The sequence below is a fragment of the Aythya marila genome (assembly GCF_965140915.1).
Source record: "Aythya marila genome assembly, chromosome: 9".
NCBI lineage: Eukaryota > Metazoa > Chordata > Aves > Anseriformes > Anatidae > Aythya > Aythya marila.
The window spans coordinates 21506963-21526472 of NC_139050.1; the positions used below are offsets into that span (position 1 = coordinate 21506963).

The following is a 19510-nucleotide window of genomic DNA, read 5'->3' on the forward strand; positions in this document are numbered from 1 at the left end:
GTTAAGCTGGCGCTATTCATTTAAATCTGTTTTTTTATTATTACTATTATTGTCAGCGTGATGCTGTGATATTCCCTCGGAGCAGATAAGTGCCGATGTATTTTTTTGCAAACAAAACATGAAAGCAAAGTCTCTTGCTGCTCCTTTTAGCTTGATAAAACGTGACCAATACAGGTGCGCTTAGCAGCATGCTTGGACAGCAAGAAGCTGCCCTGTTAAATGTCTGTGGCTGCAGCACCTGCCCCATATGTCGCTGGTTTTACAGGTCGCTGATTCTGAAGTGCACCAGCTACCGGCATGCCCAGTGGTGGAGGCAGGGAATAGACGAATTCATTCGGAAGCACGGCAAGGACTTCCTCACCGAGCACCGGTTCGGGTCGTACGCGGCCGTGCAGGAGAACACGCTGGCCAAGTGGTGAGACGTGGGGGCGAGCTGCTGAGGGTATCGCGGTGCCTGCTTGTGCACTGAGTGAAACCCAAGGAAAATTGTGTGGTTGGCAGAAGTACCAAGTGGCACTTAATAATCTGCTATTGTGCTGCTCCGTTAAGCTAATAGCAGCCTGAAATTCCCCCCCGCATGTTGTCTTAATTCCTGAAATCAGGTTTGTGTTTGATTTTGGGAAGAGAACGTAAGTGGCATTAGCACAGAACCCTGTTGGTCTTCAGCTGTGAACTTTCTGTTTGATTACGGTGGAGAGGAAAATAAATCCCTGTGCTTTGCATGTTTTTACAGGTATGTGAATGCCAAGTGGTACTTTGAAGATGTCGCAAATGCCATGGAAGCTGCTAAAGAAGAGATCTTCATCACAGATTGGTGGTGCGTACTTAGATATTTGGATTTTGCCCAGCTGTCTCCCTTGGGACGCTCCCGGCAGTGCTGCAGTGCTGGGAGGCCTTACAGTATGGCAGCTAGCCGTGCGGCCAGATGGTTTGGCAGCACACCCAAACATCTCGTCGGGTTGTATTCAAAGACCTTTTCAGGAGGGTTGGCAGCAAAAGCACATGCTTGAAATCAACAGCTTGGTTCTCTCTTTGCAAGGAAAGGCCTGAAATTTCATGGAGGCACCTCCAGGTGCAAGTGTTGTGGTGCCTGTGGCTTCACCAGGAATGCACGGCGCTGTACACCTGGGGGTCAAGAATGGCTTTCAGGGTGTAAGGGAACACGGACACTCAGATACCCCTGACGAGGGCAGTGTTCCTCTCATCTTATCCTGCAGAGGACCCTCCTTTCTGCTCCTTGCTGTTTTGGGCAACTTTGCACCAGGGGTGAGAGCAACTGGGCTGGGTGCAGTTTTGCTCTGCTCTTAGCTGGGCGGGTAACAGAGACGGATCTTGATAGTCCCTTCCCTGAGCTGTGCGGCTGCTGGAAGACCTGGCTCTGCCCACTTCTTCCCTAGTGATTCAGGCTGTTTATGCAGTGCTCTGGTTCCTGTTTGAGGCAGAAAAAGCGTGCTCGCACAGCCGCGGGGTAGGGCCATTTGGCCAGCACCAGTTGCTGCTGCCTGTGCCTTGCCTTTGTGGTGGGTCAGGGGATCCAGCCCGGCCCCTGGGGAGCTGCTCGGGCATCCTCCCCAGCCGTGGGCACCTCACTGTGCTCCTCCTCTAGCTGAAAGATGACCCTTTTGCCACTCATCTGCTGCCTGTGGGAAGTGGGGGATTAGTTCTGAGGTGGCAGTCATGAGAAAACCAAACACAGCGTTGGCGTTGGCTGGGCTAAACCTCCCTAACATGACCACAGATAAACCCAGTGCTCCTCTTGCTCCTGTGCAACACCGTGTAGCAAGGCAAGAGAACTGCATTTCAGACTTTTTGTCTCTTAACATTTTATTCAGCAGCAGCCAATTGTTAACGTACCGTGGAACTGCAAAACTGACCTGAAACTTGGAGGTTAAGATAAAAATGCTGTTGCCAGAGCAATGCTTTTAGGATGTAGCAACGTGCTTTAATCAAGCACAAGTTCCTGTGCTCCGCACAGAAGTGGTGAAATTTTGTTGCCTCCCTTTGCAGGAGTTAGACGGGAATGCTGAATTCTTCCTTGTAACCCTCAAAGCTATGAATCACCAAAATGTCTTGTTGCAATACCATATTGCTTTGTCTTTAGGCAGAAAGGAAAATTCAGCACAGATGTATGCTACTCAGATAGCCTAAGTTATCAGGAGAGCTGAAATCACACTTTTATTTGTTTTTTATATCTAGACATTTATTTCTAATCTCACTTCTGTGTTATTTTCTTTGTGTTTTTCTTTCATAGATAGGGTGCAAGTTTCCCTGTTGGCACATCACTGCAAAATTTGGTCCCCTGGGTTACTGAACACTAAGATGAATGTGCTGGACATGTCCCCTGTCCCTGTAATGCTCCATTATTAAAAAACAAAGAGCTTGATATTGGAGAACGCATCACTCTGGGACATGAGCTTTCACATCCCCTTAGATAAACTTTCTGATTTCTTTACTTCCCAAGCTGGTCATCTAGGCCAGGCCTTTGTTTGCAGACTACACACGCTGAGTTTTTCCACCCCTGTATTTTCTTAGGCTGAGCCCGGAGATCTTCATGAAGCGGCCCGTTGTTGAAGGGAATCACTGGCGGCTGGACTGCATCCTCAAGCGCAAAGCAGTAAGTGAGCTCCAGCCCCATTTCAGCCCCTGCACCCCCCCGGGGGAAGGTCCTGCTGGGACTGGGGCGTTTGCACCATTTGTTTGGGTTCGGAAGAGCTTGGAGGCAGGAGGGTAGATCCTCTGATTGCTCCTTCCTGCCCTCAAGCTCATGTTGCTTCAGCTTTGCATTGCGGCTGCCCCAGCTCCTGGCAGGGTTGGAGCTGTTGGTGCTCGGTGTTTTGCTTGTGGCACACGGAACTCGGAGTACGGGGAGGTCTCAGGACTCCCTGGTGGTTCTTGGTAGGTGGTTTGCACCTTGCGGAGCTGTGCAGGTCCTGTGTGTCAACACAGGGTATTTACTGAGTGTGCTGCTGCTCTCCGAGCTGAAGCTGGGAGATCCCAGCAGCCTTCCAAGAACAGGAGGGTGTCATTAGCCAAAGTCGCCCAGTAACGTCCAGAAGCTCGTGCTAGCTCCCTGCAGCCTTCTCGTCTGGTTTCCTTACTTGATATGCTGCATAGGTCCTTGCTACACCTAAACACTGAAGCACAGACATCATCACTGTTCTCCCACCGCTCCTCGCTGTAGTAAAGCACTGCTTCCTTACACTGGCTGCCATATAACCAGTGTCTCTCCTGCTTTTCTTTGTTCCTACCCACCCCTTTTGATACTCTCCTCGCTCTTGTGGCTGCTACAAAGAGGAAGATTGGCTGTGCCTGCCCTACCTGCCCCTTCTCATGTGGCAGCTCTGGCCCTGAGGGTCTTGGTGCATTGCTCTGGAGAGGGGATGTCAGGAAAGGGCTTCAGCAAAGCACATGGCTTGATTAGGATGAATGCTGTTTTACAAAGAAGTGTACAGACACAAATGGCATCACGCTCCCCAGAGCTGGACGGTGGTGTTGAGCTTCTAAGGGAGGAGGTGATAAAAATGACTCAGAGCCTGCTATTTGCACTGCTGTTATCCTACTTAATGCATGCTTGTGTACAGTAAGCAAAGGCTTGTATAAACTGGAATTCTTGATAAGACAAATAATTCTTTTTTTGTTGCTCTGCTTTTATTTGTCCTCTGCTGTTCTTCCTGGGTAGATCAGTTCAGACCTGCTGCTGACCTGGTGCCTTTCCTGGCACTCCCTCTAAGGGTTCCTGTGCAAAGCTCTGTGTGCTCACACCCCTTTTTTGTGGAGCACTTGGAGACACGGGGAGAAAAATAAAACCAGGTTTAACTGTGGTTGCTTACTTCTTTATTTTTTTTAACTCCCATTATCATCTCTTATTTGTTGTTGGCTGTGCTCTGCTTTCAAAGAGCACATCTGGATGGAGACTGCAAAGAACACGTTTTATGGAGCTGAATGAGCCAGGCAGAAAAGATCAGTGTGAGGTGTCTGTGAGCATTTCTGCTGCTCACCCAGCCCGTGGTCAGACTGCTGCTGGAGCTGGTAGTTTGCCCCACAAGAGCAGTGAGTCAGAAAGGGAGGCAGAGCCAGGAAGATTCTTGAACGTTGCTGTGTAAAAGGGCAGGAGTCCAGGTGGACGTGCTCAAATAGTCCTTGACTCCCTCCCCTCCCCACCCAGTCATCCTTCCCGGCCTCACCCACCCCCTGTTCCTAGAAAAACAGAGGGGTTTGTGCCTGACATGAGCTGATTTGGAAGTAGACTTATTTTTTGGCAAATGAAATGTGGCCACGGGGCATGCTCGCTGGAAGAATTTGGCTTTGTTCGTCGTGTCAACGTGGCTTTTCCTGTGGCTATAAATACCTTGTAAGAGTCAGGAGTGTCTCAAGCTTAGCTCCTGGAAATGCTTACCTGCTCCTTTTGATTCAGCAGGGCGGTCGGCAGGCTGCTGTCTAGGCAGGGATGGGGCTGTCTGTCTTTTATGCATATGTGGTGCTCCCTGGACAGCAGAATATCAGCCGCACTTTGGAGACTGCCCAAGCTCTCAGGAGCAGCTTTGTGGGAATAGGAACTTAAAAGGCTGTGGAAAGGTTTGACCCTTAGTTCAAACTGGCAAACTCCAAGGTTTGAAGCTCTCCTGCTTTATCGCAGGTGAAGTTGTCCCAGCGTGTGACCACCACCTGCCGAGGGCTGGGAAGTACTTGGCAGCTCTGCCCGTGCTTCAGCATAGCTGCGTCCTTAGAAACCCTCACGTGGATCCCATCAGAGTCACAAAAAGCACCAGCCTTTGAGTCCTGCTCGCTGTATTCCACGAACTTGCTCAGCCCTGCCAGCAGAAAGAGCTCAATCACTGGCATCCCCTCGGCTGCATCTCCTTTGGGAGAGCGATGTCCGTGGGATGCCCTGCTGCTGGCGCCCTGCGTGTGCTGCTAACTGCGGGCAAACCTCAGGGCAGCACGAAGCAGCGGAAAATTGGAGGTCAGTGGGTACCTGCAATACGTGGCGTGAATCACGTTTGCAAAATTTTGCCTCAAAGGGAGGTTAAAAGTAGCTGCTGTAAGCAAAAGCGATTGGGAGGCTTTGGCGTGGCTCAGCCCTGCACATGAGTCAGTGCTGAGCCCTCCTCTGGAGGCTGAGTGCCTTTCCTGAGCCGTGCAGGCCCCTGCCTGCCGTGGGCTCTCGGGGTGGATCTGCAGGAATGCAAGCAGCAGTGAGTGACCTCGGCCTGCCTTGCTGCCTGCAGGAGCAGCGTGCCTACTGCCTCTGCCTTTCCTCACCTGGGAAATGGGCTGTGCCGCTGAAATATCTACATGCCCGTGTGTCTTCTTTATTTCCGACAGCAACAGGGAGTGAAGATTTTTGTCATGCTGTACAAGGAGGTGGAGCTTGCCCTGGGGATCAACAGCGAGTACAGCAAGCGGACGCTCATGCATCTCCACCCAAACATCAAGGTAACTGCATGCCCGGCGCTGTGCGCGGGACATCAGCGTCCGACTGCGCTTCGCAGCTAGTTTGGGTGTGAATTGGACGAGCAGAGGTTCCCACTGTTACAGGCTGTCAAGACATACCCGTACCATGATTACCACGTCTGAGCATGGCAACTTCGTTTCTTTGGGTTATAATTGAACATAAAACTGCTTAGTTTACAAGTGCCAAGGCAGCTGTTCACGTAATTCGTGAGAAACTGATTTCATAGGACGGGTTTATGGGGTTACATCAAATGGAAAATGATGATGTGAGAATGTTGCCTCATCAGCACTCCTGTTTGTGCATAGATGACGAGAGTCAACACGGGGTGTTTACACTGCTGTCATAAATGCCCATCATTGCCCTGCTATGTGCTGTCACGCTGCTGCTCTGCCACCGAGCAGAAAACAAACTGGCACATGAGCCAGCAGCTAAGGCTGGGTCCCGTGCCTTTAAATTAGAGACATATACGTTGTAATAAGATATATTACGCACAAGGGTGATGAACAAACTGCTAAAATAATCGATTGATTATCACTTGGTTGGTTGTCACAGCAAAGCTTTAACTCGCCATCATCTTCCCAGCCAAACAGGAAAATGTTGCAGGGAGGGCAGTGCTGGCTGCCCGGAGCAGGCAGGTGAACCACGCAGCACCTTCCGCAGGATGTCAGTCTGATGGTTCTCTGCTGGCATTAAAAATAAAGCTACGTACGGCGTGCTTAGATAGAGAAGTGGCTTTGTCATAAACAAATGTCAAAAGAATGTCATAAACAAATGTCAAACAACGTGCTGATTTAAAAAAAAAAAAAAAGCGGCTTCTCATTTCTCTTGTGTAGCAGCAACAACCAAAGAAGTGAGTCAGATCACCAATATGTTGTTTTCTTTCCTATCAGGTTCTGTATTTGGAAGCTCAGCTCTTACGGCTGTGCCAAGAGCATTCTGTTACTTGTAGAAACACATTTCTTGACAACGATGCTTTTACGAACGCAGCGATGCTGCTGTAAATGTGACCTATCCCAACAGCACTAAGCGTTGCTGCAGGGGGATACCCCATTTAGGATTCCCAGCAGCCTGTGTGGACGCATCTCTCAAATGTCCAGTGCTCTCCTGCTGCCCTGAGCAGCCGAACACGCGGGGCAGCGCTCTGGCAGGAGGTGCAGCTGGGCAGTGGCGCTGAGCATGGGTGCTGCTCCTGTCCGCAGGTGATGAGACACCCGGACCACGTGTCCTCCTCCGTGTACCTCTGGGCCCACCACGAGAAGCTCGTCATCGTCGACCAGTCGGTGGCGTTCGTGGGTGGCATCGACCTGGCGTACGGCCGCTGGGACGACGACGAGCACCGCCTGACCGACGTGGGCAGCGTCAAGAGGATGGGGGCGGTGAAGTCGGTGTCGACGGCCAACCTGGCAGTAAGTGAGCTGCCTCCAGCCCGAGGCTGTGCTGACACCTGCCTGACAAAGGGCTGCTGGTGGGGATGAGCACGCTGCATCTGCTTCAAAGCACAGGGCTGGGTTGGGGAGGATGAAGGAGGAGTAGCCGTGGGAAGAAGGGATTCGTCTGAGCACCGAATGACTCCTCGGGGTAGGTCCTGCCCGGCCCCTGCTAGGGCATGGAGATAGGAAATGCAGCTAGGGCTGGGTTTCCTGTGGAGCTTGGAGCAGCACTCACAATTTGGAGGCTGTGCTCTTAGTAAAGCCTCGCTAAAAATGTACTGTAGGCACTCAGAGTGCTCTGAACTTTGGGACGCTGGGGCCCTCAGCATTTGCCTCACTTGCTGAGCTTTTCTGCTGACCTGGGTATTTATGTAACCAAATCTCTCCTAAAAAATACATAAATAAATAAAGAGGTCTCAGTGTGTGAGAATTACAAAGGGAGTGGTAACCTGAGTAAGTTTATGGGTAATTGATTGAGGAATACACTGCCAGTATCACTGGGTTTTCCTGCTCGGTGGCTCCTTGTACAGACCCTCTCCTCCAAAGGCATTCATAGCTCCCACCAAAGCAGATTTTGCCACAGAGCAAAATTTGGCTGATGGCTGTTTCTGAGCATTTCTATGAATGATGACCTGCAATAAAAGGGAATGTGCTTGTGCATCACCTGCAGCAACGTCCTGTGTCTTTTAAGTCCACAGCGGAGTCGTCTGAACACATCGCCCTGCAGTCCCAAGCCCCGTCCCCAGAAAGCCGTTTGTTCCCGAGGAATGCTGATGATGTCCCAGACTCGTCAAGAATGAAAGGGATAGGAAAATCCAAGAAGTTCTCAAGGTTCAGTATTTACAAGCATCTCCACAAGCATGGCATGCACCACGCTGATAGCGTCAGCAGCATAGACAGTGAATCAAGTAAGTGCTGTTTTTCATCTCAGCTTTACCCAAACGACATATATAAAGTGTGTGCGGAGGTGGGTGGGTGGGCGTACGTGCAGACTCACATAATTTCTAGGGTAATATGTGCTTTGTTAAGAAGAAAAGCTGGTGAATTCTTTAGCTATCAGAATAATAACTGTGTTTAGTCAATATGTAAATTCGTTTCACTGCAAAATATACAAAAAAAGTTTTAGGTGGGTTTGCATCTAGCAGTTGTCATGAGCTGCCAGGTGACGGGATGCGGTGTGCGTGATACCTAACGTTTGTAATGCTGGAAGATTTTTGTCCCTGCAAGGGAGAATTGAGTCTTTTGTTTTCCAGTTTGTATTTATTTTGGAAAACTGAAGCATTTTCTGAGTATGATTATCCCCTCTCATTGGCTAGGGTTACTTAGGTTTAAATCATTCACTTAAATTATTCCCAATTTACCCACTTGATAGAGATGAGAGACTATTCAACCATTGAATGTTTGAATGCAGCTTTTAATTCCCCACATAAAAAGTGGATGTCATTTCAAAGCTAAAATGAGAAGGGTCAGAGTGACGTTCATTCCCTCATGGAGTTCTTCCTGAAATCTGTTGCTGGAAGTCCTTCACTCTTGAAGCTGTAAATGCTCCAGGTGGGAACTCATCTGAGTTTTCGTCACTCCCAGCAGTGCTTTCTCCTTCCCCTGGCTGGAGGAGGCTTTGCTGGAGCCCAGTTTGGGTTGGTCACAGGGTTGTTTGGTTGCTCAGGATGTATACCGAGGTAGCAAAGTCATTGCTGTGTGTTCGGTTTAAAACCAGCTGGGTCTTGAACTTGGTTCTTTGCATGTTGTCACTTGTACTTTCAGCAAACTGACAGCTCATTTGGACTTCTGTCATGCAAGGTGTCATAAGGCAGGAGCAGGACGCAGTGTAGCAGAAGTGGATGTGCATTTTTGCCATAAATAGAGCATCTTGACTTTCTGCAGGTTACTGTAACCCCCCTAGGAGTCAACCGAATTTAATCCAGAGTTTAAAGCCCCACCTGAGAATGTTCCATCACCACACTGAGTCCAAACAGGGGCTCACTGAGCCTCAGGAGGGTAAGTGGAGGAAGGCAGAGGTGCAGCCCCCTTCAGGCTTTAGCTGCTGATGTTTCTGCATTGTAGCTACGGTGAGAGTTAGGTTGGGTGCCAGGATCAGGCTGTGCTGCTTGATGTTCTCGTCCTCATCACCCCTCCAAGGACATCCTCACAGAAATGTCTTCTCCAGGTGCTTAAAAACCTGCAGCATAATACAAAAAAAAAAAAAAAATTTAAATAAATATTTTTAAAGGTTGCAATAGTATCAGAGAACAGCTGAGAAATTAGCTCTGATTCTGGAATATGATTTTTTCAGCAGCTCTCTTCCCATAAAGGAAGGGGCTTGTTACTGGAATTGGGAACTTCTGCACTGGATATTTCCAAGTGAGCCTAATGCAGGAGGGCAAACCCAGAGAGAGGAAGCAGCAAGGTGGCAGCTGCCAGACCTATGCTTGGATGAAGAAGACTTGAGCCCCTGTTCTGGCTCTTACTGAAGCCGGTGAAAGCATCCTTGGTTGAGAAAGGAGTTGTGTAGTCAGGAACACTGACCTGTTCTGATCTCTGGTCTCTGGACTGATGACAAAAGGTGCTGTTAAAGGGCTTTCCAAATGCAGTACCCCATCCAGACACTGTTGAGTTTCAGTACAGAATGAGGAGCAGCTCTTCAACGTTTTCCTCTTAATATCTCCCTGTAAGGCCTGAGCTGCCAATTATCAAATGGTTATCACAAGGCAGCGGCACGTAGCAAGGAACAGATGCCTTTGCTTCCCCTGGAAGCGGAGTGCAGTCCCCACTGCGGTCACCTCATGCTCATTCACGAGTCGAAGAGCAGTCAGCAAAGCTCAGGACGTGAAGCACACCTTGCCTTGGCAGCATGCCCCATCCATCCCATCGGAGTGCGCAGGGGCAGCGATTCCCCAGCTCCACCTGGACTCTCACTGCACTCGTGCTTCCCGCAGTGGCCGTGGTGCTTGCCTGCTGCATGGCCTTCCTGGCATGGCTCTGCTCGGCTCGCCAGCAATTGTGACAGCGCTGGCAGGGCTCGCTTTGTGCACCCCGGGCTTGCTGCATGCCGAAAGGGGTTTGCTGTGGTTACTGGTGATGGGGGTGGGTGGGGAGAAGACTTCTGCGATGGGCATGGTACTGTGGAATTGTGGCAGCAGTGTCTGATGCATTAGGTGACGGCTACACCCCACTGTGGAGTCAAACTCATAAACCATCTAGCAGAAAAGTTGGAGTTAACGTTGTAAAACAGATTAGGTAGATGATACACATGACATTATTGTACACAGGGCCACTAAGGTCAGTCACAGCTGTGCGTGGACTCCCCCATGGTAACATTTAGGTGGAAAGACAAATAATTACGGGGTAATTTTTAGGTCCAGTGTAGAGAGAATTCAGCATTTTGGTTCCATAGCAAACTCAGATATATACAGCCTATCCTGATCGTATAACAAATATTTAAACAGAAGAAGAAACACTAAAATGCATCTCTAAAAGCAACAGAAAGGCTAGGGAGAAAATGGCCTCAGCTGACTGGGTCCCACCGGTGCTTTTCTGTGGGTCTGTCACCAGTGCTGGGTGAGGGACAGCCATGACTTTGGAGCATGTGTTTCTGTTTTGTTTGCCCGTGGCAGATAAAGGATCCATCCGCAGCTTGAAGACGGGCGTTGGCGAGCTGCTCGGGGAGACCAGGTTCTGGCATGGCAAAGACTACTGCAACTTCGTCTTTAAAGACTGGGTTCAGCTTGACAAACCTTTTGCTGGTAAGTGCCTCTGGAAGAGATGAGACCGTTTGGGTTTGGCTGCTGGGAAGCAGCAGCAAAGCTCCCATGGAAAGGGCCAGCTCTGCTCTTATGGTCCCTGGACGTGCCTGTGGGTGACTGCATGGTGAATCCAGATCAATCTGCACAGCCCCTGGTGCCCCATCCCAGAGGGCTTGAGTTTCAGGAAGGAGATGCTGCAGTTTTCCCTGTTCATGCCCTTTGTCTGAAGAGATCCCGATGCGTTTTCCTGTCCCGCAGACTTCATTGACAGATACACCACCCCCAGGATGCCCTGGCACGACATCTCCTCCGTGGTGCACGGCAAAGCGGCGCGCGACGTGGCCCGGCACTTCATCCAGCGCTGGAACTTCACCAAGGTGGGGAGGGGGCATCGCTGCTGGCAGCACGGCACGTGCCTTGTCCACCTCCACAGGCATGCTTGCTTTGTCTTGTGTGTTACTCTGCTGTGCTTCGATCTCTTCAAGGACTTTTTCTTTTCTTTTTCCCGCCCGGCAGATCATGAAGCCCAAATACCGATCCCTGTCCTACCCGTTCCTGTTGCCAAAGACTCAGCAAACTGCCAACGAGTTGAAGTACCAGGTGCCTGAGGCTGTTCATGCCACGGTCCAGGTGGGTGCTGATGGTCTCCTGCTCATCTTCCCCTAGGAGAGCTCTATCCGTCTTTCCAGAGGGAGGTGTCACCACTTAAAATTATAAAACGAACTTAAAATTATAAAATGAAAAACTCCTGCTTAATTTAGCTCGCAGCATAGGTGGTCATGTCCTCAGTTATGATAAAATAACGCGACTCTTTAAAAAGAGAGGCGTTAATTCATGCCTCTGTCTTTGGGGATAAGAGGGCCAAACAGCATGTGGTACTCAAGTTTTGGAAGCACCATGACTTTTAGAGCTGTGTAGTTTTCTGGTTTGTTTTCTGCAGCTCTTCTTCTAATGGCCACGTTTGGTTTTGTGTTCTGGGTGGGTTAGTGGGTCAGGGCTGGACACTGAGTGTTTGTCCCAGATTTTCTCAGATATATCTGCCAGGCCCCCAATGCCTTGTCCTGGTGGCTGGTGGTCAGTTAAAGCCCAGGATTAAGAGGAGTCTCATGGCCGTTGCTTTCTGTGTTGAACTTCATCTGCATTCTGTTATGTAGCCCCTAAGTCCTGTGGGTCCTCTGCACACTCAGTCCAGTCTCGTTTCTGACAGTTCCTTAGTCAGGAGCAAAGAGCTATATTTAAGAGCTATTAGCTGTGTTTTGGTGCAAATATTGAATACAAGTGTTAACCAACAGAAACTCGTTGAGGGACAGAAAGCCAAAACAGTTATGCTGAAGCAGCAAGGCAGTGGGGTGCCTCTGCATGAAATAAAATGGCTCAGACCAAAACCAGGAAAAACACATGCCTCCGCTGTTCGTAAGGAGTGGTCCACCCAGATGACAGCAGCGCTTGGGGAAGCTTGGTGGAACAAGACGCATTTTTCCGAGGCTGTGGGCTGCCAGGGCATTGTCTGTGCCTCGCCACGTGGTGTGAGGGGTGGCCAGCACGGGAGTGTGTCAGCCTTGTCTCATGCAAACGGGTTTGAGCATTTTACATCAAACGCCAAAGCAATGTTTGCAGCTTGTTGGGAAATGGTCTCGCTCCGGGCATCATCATGTGGCTGCAGTACCTCCCCAGCTGTGTCCGTGACACCGGCTTCTTTGGGAACTTGGCTCTCATGGAAGCAAGGGGGCTCGTTTCCCCGGAGCACACACTTGAACCTCAAGATAAGCCTCAACTTTTAAATGATGGGCCCCAAAGTTGGACCCTACTGATTGCAAAGCAGTTCCCAGAGGAGAACCCACCCTGAGCACAGCCCCAGGTCTGCCTTTCCTTGGGCCCCGTGCCGCAGGGCTGCTGGCTGAGTGCATCAGCCCGTGGTGGAGGAGGAGGAGACGTGCATCGAGCCCCCGGTGCTGACACAGGGACTGCTGCCTGCCCTGGGTGCTGCCTGGCACTGCACATCCTCGCCGCGACGTTTTGGGGCACGGCGAGTGACTGGCAGTTCCAGGAAATTACGGGCTGCTCTCGGTGATGCTGCAAATAGAGAAAAGAGAGCGGGTTTGTCTTGTGAATTATTAATTTGAAACTACCTTGCTCATCTCTAATTTATGCCCCGTTGCAGCTTTTAGAGGCCCCTCAGGGTCCTGATATTGAATCCTTTGTTCAGACGCCAGCCAAGCCCATGTTCTCTCTGCCTTGGTGCTGGGTAGGGGCTGTACAGGCAAGTGTCAGACCAGAAGTTACTGCCCGCAGTGTCCCTGGGTGTGGGGCGTCTGTGGAATATCTGGCTGAGGGTTTTCTTGTTTCTGAGCCTGTCTGCAAATCTGTCTTAAATTGTGGGCAGATCAGAGGCAGAGAGAACACAAAGGATCTGTGGGGATTGCACTGGTACTGCTGGGCTGCGCCACCGACCTGTCATCGACAGGCTCTGACCTCCTTGTGCCATCTGGCTTTGCTCTCCTTTGCAGAGAGGAGCAGGAAAGTGCATTTTAGGGAGGGTTTTCAGAAGGCAGGGCGAGCAGGATCGGTGCTGGCAGGGCTCCCGTGTGGGCAGAGGGGCTGAGCACCTCATCCCCTCGTGTCTGAACTTTGGGGCTTTGCTCACAATAGCGCCGTGATTGCACACGGGTTTTGCAAGACTCAAGAAGCCAGCTGCCAAAGGCAGTGCTGGTTTGTTCCCTTCTCAATTTCCATTCCAGCCCTTGCAGTTATCAGCCAAAGATAGCGCTGCAAAGACGTGGCGTGGTGAGGCAATATCCAGCTCGTGATGTAAATGCAGTGAGGATTTAGTGCTCTGTCCGTGACCAAAGCCCACCACACCTCTTTGAAGTCTTGCATTGTCCAGGATTTATGCATTAGCCCAGAGCAAGCTGAAAATTTATTGCTCTTGTGTCAGTTAGAGGAGCTGGAGATGACAAATCCAGCACAGCACTTGGCACTGCTGTGCGAGACGTCAGTGAGAGGAGAGGGAGGAGAATGGAGCTCTCGGTGGCAGGGCTGTGAGCAGCTCACGATGCTTTCTCCTGAGCAAAGCAGTGCAGGTTTAAAGCAGTTCATTTAAAGCTCTCCCTTAGGAAAGGACGGGTCTCCAGGAGTGAGAGATGCACTGACTCTGCCGTGCCCAGCCTTCCCCGCTGGGTCACTGCCCCGGCTGTTAGGGAAATGAATTACCTTCAGCTGGGCTCCAGCCTGCAGCACACCTGTGGTGGTGGAGGGAGACCACGAAGTAATAGCAGGGCTCCAGGCAAAGGTGTCAGGGATGGTAACAGAGCAAACCCAAAGCTGGAGCTGGATGTGGGGAAGGAAGAGAAATCCACCGGAGGGATTTCCAGGAAAAAATGAGGCTGAACCCCAAAAAAGGACAGTTTGTTCATATACTGACACACATTTCACAGGTCCGCACCGTTCGGATCTTGTCCGGCGTATGACTGAGCTGCTGGGCTGCCCTAATGGCTGTTCCACGGTATTTTAAGGCTATTGTTCCCATGCTTTTATCTTGACAACATTTAAAGACTGAGGTTAATCAAGACTAATTATTTTCCCTGAACACTACCGACATGTAATTAAAAACTACGCTTTCAGCTTGGAGACCGTGGCTCAGGGCATGCCCTCGCTGCTGCTGGTCGGGCTGAGCAGGAGGCAGCTGTGGGGCAGGGGCTGAACGTGGCTGAGGGCACGAGCAAACAAGCTGGCACACGTTGGGTTGGCGCTATTGCAGGAGGAGAACGTGCCCTGGGACCTTGCAGCATCCGCTTTCGAAGTGGATTTCCAGCACGAATAAATAAATGAGTTTGGGCAGCTGGACAATGAGTGGTCAGAGTCGTATCGTTGCCAAGTGTTGCAAGAATTTGGTAGGAGAAATAAATGGCCTCAGGTGCACACGACAAAGATGTGGTCGGCATGATCAGGCTGGCTGAATAATTGTGTGCAGTATTATTAGGAATTATTATGGTAGGAAAAGGCATTGACCCGGCTGGAGACCTCAGCTTTAAAACCAGCTGAAGAAGAGAGGTCACCGAGTAGATGTGCACCCCTAAACCTGGAAATTCAGATGGTTTTAAAAAGAGCTTATTGTAAGACCTTAAGCAGGAGCAGGTCTTCTGGGCTAGTTCTAATTCATGCAGAGCTGCTTTGTTGGGAGAGGGGAGTAAAGCAGCAACATGACAGGGCACCTCTGTTTCTATCAAAACATCATTAAGCATTAATTCTATTTTTAAGCTTCCTTTTCGCGTATTACAAATGCAGGAAAAATGGTCAATGTCGCACATTTTGCTTTATTTAGTGAGATCCTGAGAGGCAGCAGTGCCTGTGAAGTAATTCAGTTGCAATGCTGCCCTGTCCTGGCTGGGGCTGAGGCGAAGGTGTTGGTCTCTTGCTTTGCAGGTGATCCGCTCTGCTGCTGACTGGTCGGCTGGCATTAAATACCACGAGGAGTCCATCCACAACGCTTACATCAGCGTGATCGAGAACAGCAAGCACTACATCTACATAGAGGTGAGTGGAAATGGGGGAAAGCAGCAGCAGCCTGACGCGCTGAGCAGGGCTTGCAGGCACCAGGAGGGTGGTACTTCTTTTGAGGGTTGGTCTTCTCTGAATTGTGAGCCCTGTGGATAGTAATACAGAATGTGCTCTGAATTTTGGGGAGTGTTTCCACCAAGTTCAGACAAAGCTGATGCATACGTACCCTGGCAGCACACCTCTCCTTCACAAACCTCTTCGCAAAGCTGCCAGCAACTTCTGTGGCCTGTGCAGCAGTCGTCCTGCCTCCTCCATGGCCCCTGTGCATGCCCAAGCCCCCACGCATGGGGCTGCTCCTGCATCCCTGCAGCTGCAGAAGCCTCCTGTGCTGGAGAGACTCTCAGCCTTGGCTGACCAGAGACACTGATTGTCCTCTTTTCTTATTTTTTTATTAAGCTATCGTTAGGTTGCTCTTTATATGAACTCTCTGAACAGAGTGATCAATAAGGACCAATTCATTCCCCAAGCAAGCACAGACACACACATCATCTAATTAAAAAAAAAATCATCTGTTCAGACAACACACGGCTATCTTTGCTTGCTCTTTGTCTGAAAGTATGCAAATATTTATTTTGTGCATCACTGGCATTATCTGACAGTAGTTTTGCTTGCTTTTCCTGCAGAACCAGTTCTTTATTAGCTGTGCTGATGACAAAGTTGTCTGGAACAAGGTTGGCGATGCGATTGCTCAGAGGATTCTTAAAGCACACAGGTAACCTCTTCTTAACAACACAGTGGAAGCCTGCCGGATGCATTTCTGCAGTGTGGTTCAAAATAACATCGTAATGGACACCACACTATGATCATTTTTCCAACACACAACCCGTGTGGGCAGACATCGACTTGCTTTTGCAGCAGAGAGATTCTTCGGTGGTTTCTGTGCTACCGTGCTACCAGGAAGCTTTTGGGTTTTGCCTTACCCTGATGCACATACATGTGTTTTGAGCGATGTAACTTGTTTGAAAAGCAAGGCCTTCGTGCTCTGCAAAGGTCACACCTTGCTGCAGAGCAAACCGGCCGTGGATTGCATGGTAGGGCAAGTTAGTGGGTGAGGAGGTTGAACGGGGACGTGTGGGATGTGCCACTTCTTTAAGTTATCTGTAGAGAGGATTGCTTTTAAACTGGGGAAGCAAACACATGTCGAGGGTTTTACTGCAGGGTTCAGCTGTTGTTGGAACCTTATTTTTTGGTAAGTGCTGGAGGATATTTACAACCTGCAGCCACTGCAAGGGGACTGCAGCTTGTTCCTGGATGGACCAAACCCAGCCGCGTGTTAGGCACTCCTGGTGCATGAGAATGCCTAACCCCGTGCTGAAGTGAATACCACAGATAGCAGCTTGTCTTCGCTTTGATCCTGGGCAGCCTTGCTTAAGGTTGCTCCTCTGGAGCCTGTCTTTAAGATATGTTTATGTTGTAGTCTAAAACTGTGTCCTGGTCTTGCTGGGCTGATGCACAAAAAGCTCCCTAAACTCCTTTCTTTTACCTCTCACGTGCTGCTCTGCCGTGCAATGAGCATTTTTTCCATGTGGTAGCTGTGCAGGGCTCTGTGGGGCCTGCTTTCTCGGAGCTGCTCTCTGGAGTCTCAGAGGTTGCACTCTTTGGTGCTTGTGCTTGGAAAGTCCCACCTGGGTAAAAGATGTTTAATGCTGCAGTAAGATTTTTTTAGTCAACCTTATACTTTTCTTCCTCTTCTAGACTAAATATTTTGTAATGATGCAATTAATAACGTTCTTTTCTGGGCTTCCTCTTTTTTTTTTAATGGGTGGATCTTTAATTTCTCTAACAAACCCCGGGCTTAGACAGACTTTGTGGGGAAGGCTGCAGACAGCCACGGTCCCACAGCCGTTTGTGTGGGGAAAGCTGCCTCGCCCGGGCCCAGGAGCACCGCCGAACGAAGCCCTGCTTGTGGGACACCCAGCTGCGGGGAAGTGCTGGGGAAATGCAATAAAATTCCCCTCGTGTTGTCGGGCCGGAGGCCTGGAGGCTGCGTGAGCGCCCGGCGGGCCCTGCTCGCCACCTGGCGGCCTCCACGGGGCCTCTGTGGGTGCAGCCCCGCTGCCAGCACCCACCGGCACCCCTCTGGTGTTCCTGACACCTGACGGTGTTTCTGGCACCTAAACACCAGCATGGAGCGGGCACTTTGGGTCGGGTGTTGGCTTCCTGCTCCCTTACAGCTTCTCCAGTGGCCTCGGACAGAAACCAAGCCAGTCCACACAGAGAAAGTGAGACCAGGTGGTACCAGTTGTAGGCTAATATTTTCCCCAACCTGTCCCTTCAGGGAAAACAAGCGCTTCCGAGTGTACGTGGTCATCCCGCTGCTGCCTGGCTTTGAAGGCGACATCTCGACAGGAGGGGGCAACGCGCTGCAGGCCATCATGCACTTCAACTACAGGTACACACGCTGCCTGCGCCGCCGGGGACACCCCTGTCCCTTCCCCGTGATGTGGACAGCACGTTGCTCATCCCAGCATCGCAGGCTGCCCTCTACCCCTACAAAAAACCCCAATTCCTGACCCATTACCTGTAGCAGCCCTGCTTCAGAAGGCAGCAATGCTTCCCAGTTCCTATGCTGATGGTACCAACTCCTATAGGAAGCGAGCAGTCCTTGATACGTTACCATTTGTGTGGAAGGAGCGTGCGCTCTGTGAGCACCATGTTTCTTCTGCTTGCATGGGGTATTTTAAAAGCATCTGTGTTTGCAATTTACCTCCCTGGGTTCTGCTTCAGCATATGCCGTTGCCTCAAGGCACAGTGGCACTCACGGCTGCCTACCTTCTTTCCAGGACCATGTGCCGAGGAGAAAACTCGATCCTGGGCCAGCTGAAAGCAGAGGGTAAGAGCTGTGTTCCTCTCTGGTGTGCTCACAGGCTGCTGCTGTTGGATAGAGGCATCCAGAATCTGTAGCTGAGATCCTCCCGTTACAGAATTGGGTAACCTGCAGCAGCCGGGAGCACTGCAACCCCAAGTGACGGGGAGAGGCACACTGAAAGCCTCGCTGCCTCCTGCAAAATATAAATGGGGCAGCGAGGCCCTAGCTGCAGCTCCTGGCCGGGCACAGCTTGTTGTTTGTCCTGGTGCACGCTGGTGTAGCCGAGGGGTCAGGTTTGGGTTGAGGCATCACGCCGGTGGGCAGCACTGCACGTGATGGGCTGGTGAGTCTCAGCCTCTGCAGCACCCCAGCGCAGAGGTTCCTGAGGTCGTGTGAGCCTTGGCTGGCTTACAGACCTTGGATTTGGATGCAGCCCCGAGCCGGAGGAGGGAATGACCCCAGGGAGGAGCACGGTGCAGTTGCAGCTGCTCAGGATGCTGTTAGTTGGAAAACATCCCGAGCTGGGCCACACTGCTGGGAGCGGCGAGCCCGCAGCTGTACCCTGCCCCAGCACATCCCGGCCTGGTTTTGCTGAGGACAGAGCTGCCTGATGGCTGCTCTGCTTCCTGGCTGCTTCCTCCCCACGTGGGCACCCGCCTGGATTGTGCTCTGCTGGGAAGCAGCACCGTGAAAAATGGGGATCGCAAATGCAAGAGGCATCCGTAATGCTCGTTAGTTGTGGGGCTCTGTGTAAATCCGCACTGCAGACAATTACACCAGGACATGTTTTCCATACTGTGCGTGGGCAAAACACCTGCTTAGAACCTCCTTCCTGCAGACCCTGCAGAAAACCAGTCGCAGAGTCCAGTTATTTGAAGGTGCTCGTATCAACTGGGAGAACTTGCACGCTGCACGAGGGAGACTTGGGTTACTTCTCACCGAAGGGGTGTATCGGAGTGGGCAGCAGATCAGAGAGCCCACAGGTGTTTTTGAAAGTCTGTTTTTAAACAAACATACCTCCAATACCAGCTTACGTGCTTTTGTAACCCAAGTTGCTAAAAGTACTATGCCCTGTTCAAACAGGGCTTTACACTACGAGGATCTTTTTCTGCTCTCCTTCCCCCCCTCACGTCCCGCTGGTGTTGTTCTCTCTCGTTCTCAGTTGGAGATAAGTGGATCAACTACATTTCATTCTGTGGGCTCCGAACATACGCAGAGTTGGAAGGAAAACTGGTCACCGAGCTCATCTACGTTCACAGCAAGCTGCTTATTGCTGATGACAACACGGTCATCATCGGTGAGCGGGGCGCTTGCGGGAGGGCCTTGCACCGCTCTGTCCTCCGGGGTTTTTCCCTCAGCCACGTGCCCGGCGTGGGCTGCGATGCCGTGTGCTTTCCTGTGTTGTGAGTTCTTCCTTGTGAAACATCTAACTGTTAAAAAACAAACTCATAAATTCATCAGGAGGGTGGTAGGTAGGAGGGAGAAAAGGATTTGGAAAGCTGTCGTTTAATTTGTT

The 19510-nt window shown here is 50.8% G+C and overlaps 1 protein-coding gene across 5 annotated transcripts in view; it reads left to right on the forward strand.

The window, feature by feature from the left end:
- PLD1 (phospholipase D1) overlaps positions 1-19510 on the forward strand; it is a 57347-nt gene that overhangs the window by 30932 nt on the left and 6905 nt on the right. For 3 of the 5 annotated variants that reach the window (XM_082766832.1, XM_082766831.1, XM_082766833.1), the window contains 15 exons: positions 266-415; positions 734-817; positions 2533-2614; positions 5326-5436; positions 6655-6861; positions 7577-7793; positions 8770-8883; positions 10500-10628; positions 10887-11005; positions 11145-11258; positions 15051-15161; positions 15809-15897; positions 17464-17577; positions 17969-18018; positions 19157-19291. In XM_082766832.1, the coding sequence (XP_082622958.1) occupies positions 266-415; positions 734-817; positions 2533-2614; positions 5326-5436; positions 6655-6861; positions 7577-7793; positions 8770-8883; positions 10500-10628; positions 10887-11005; positions 11145-11258; positions 15051-15161; positions 15809-15897; positions 17464-17577; positions 17969-18018; positions 19157-19291 (1826 nt within the window). The remainder of the gene's footprint in view (positions 1-265; positions 416-733; positions 818-2532; positions 2615-5325; positions 5437-6654; positions 6862-7576; positions 7794-8769; positions 8884-10499; positions 10629-10886; positions 11006-11144; positions 11259-15050; positions 15162-15808; positions 15898-17463; positions 17578-17968; positions 18019-19156; positions 19292-19510) is intronic. The other 2 variants (XM_082766834.1, XM_082766835.1) reach the window with 1 other exon arrangement.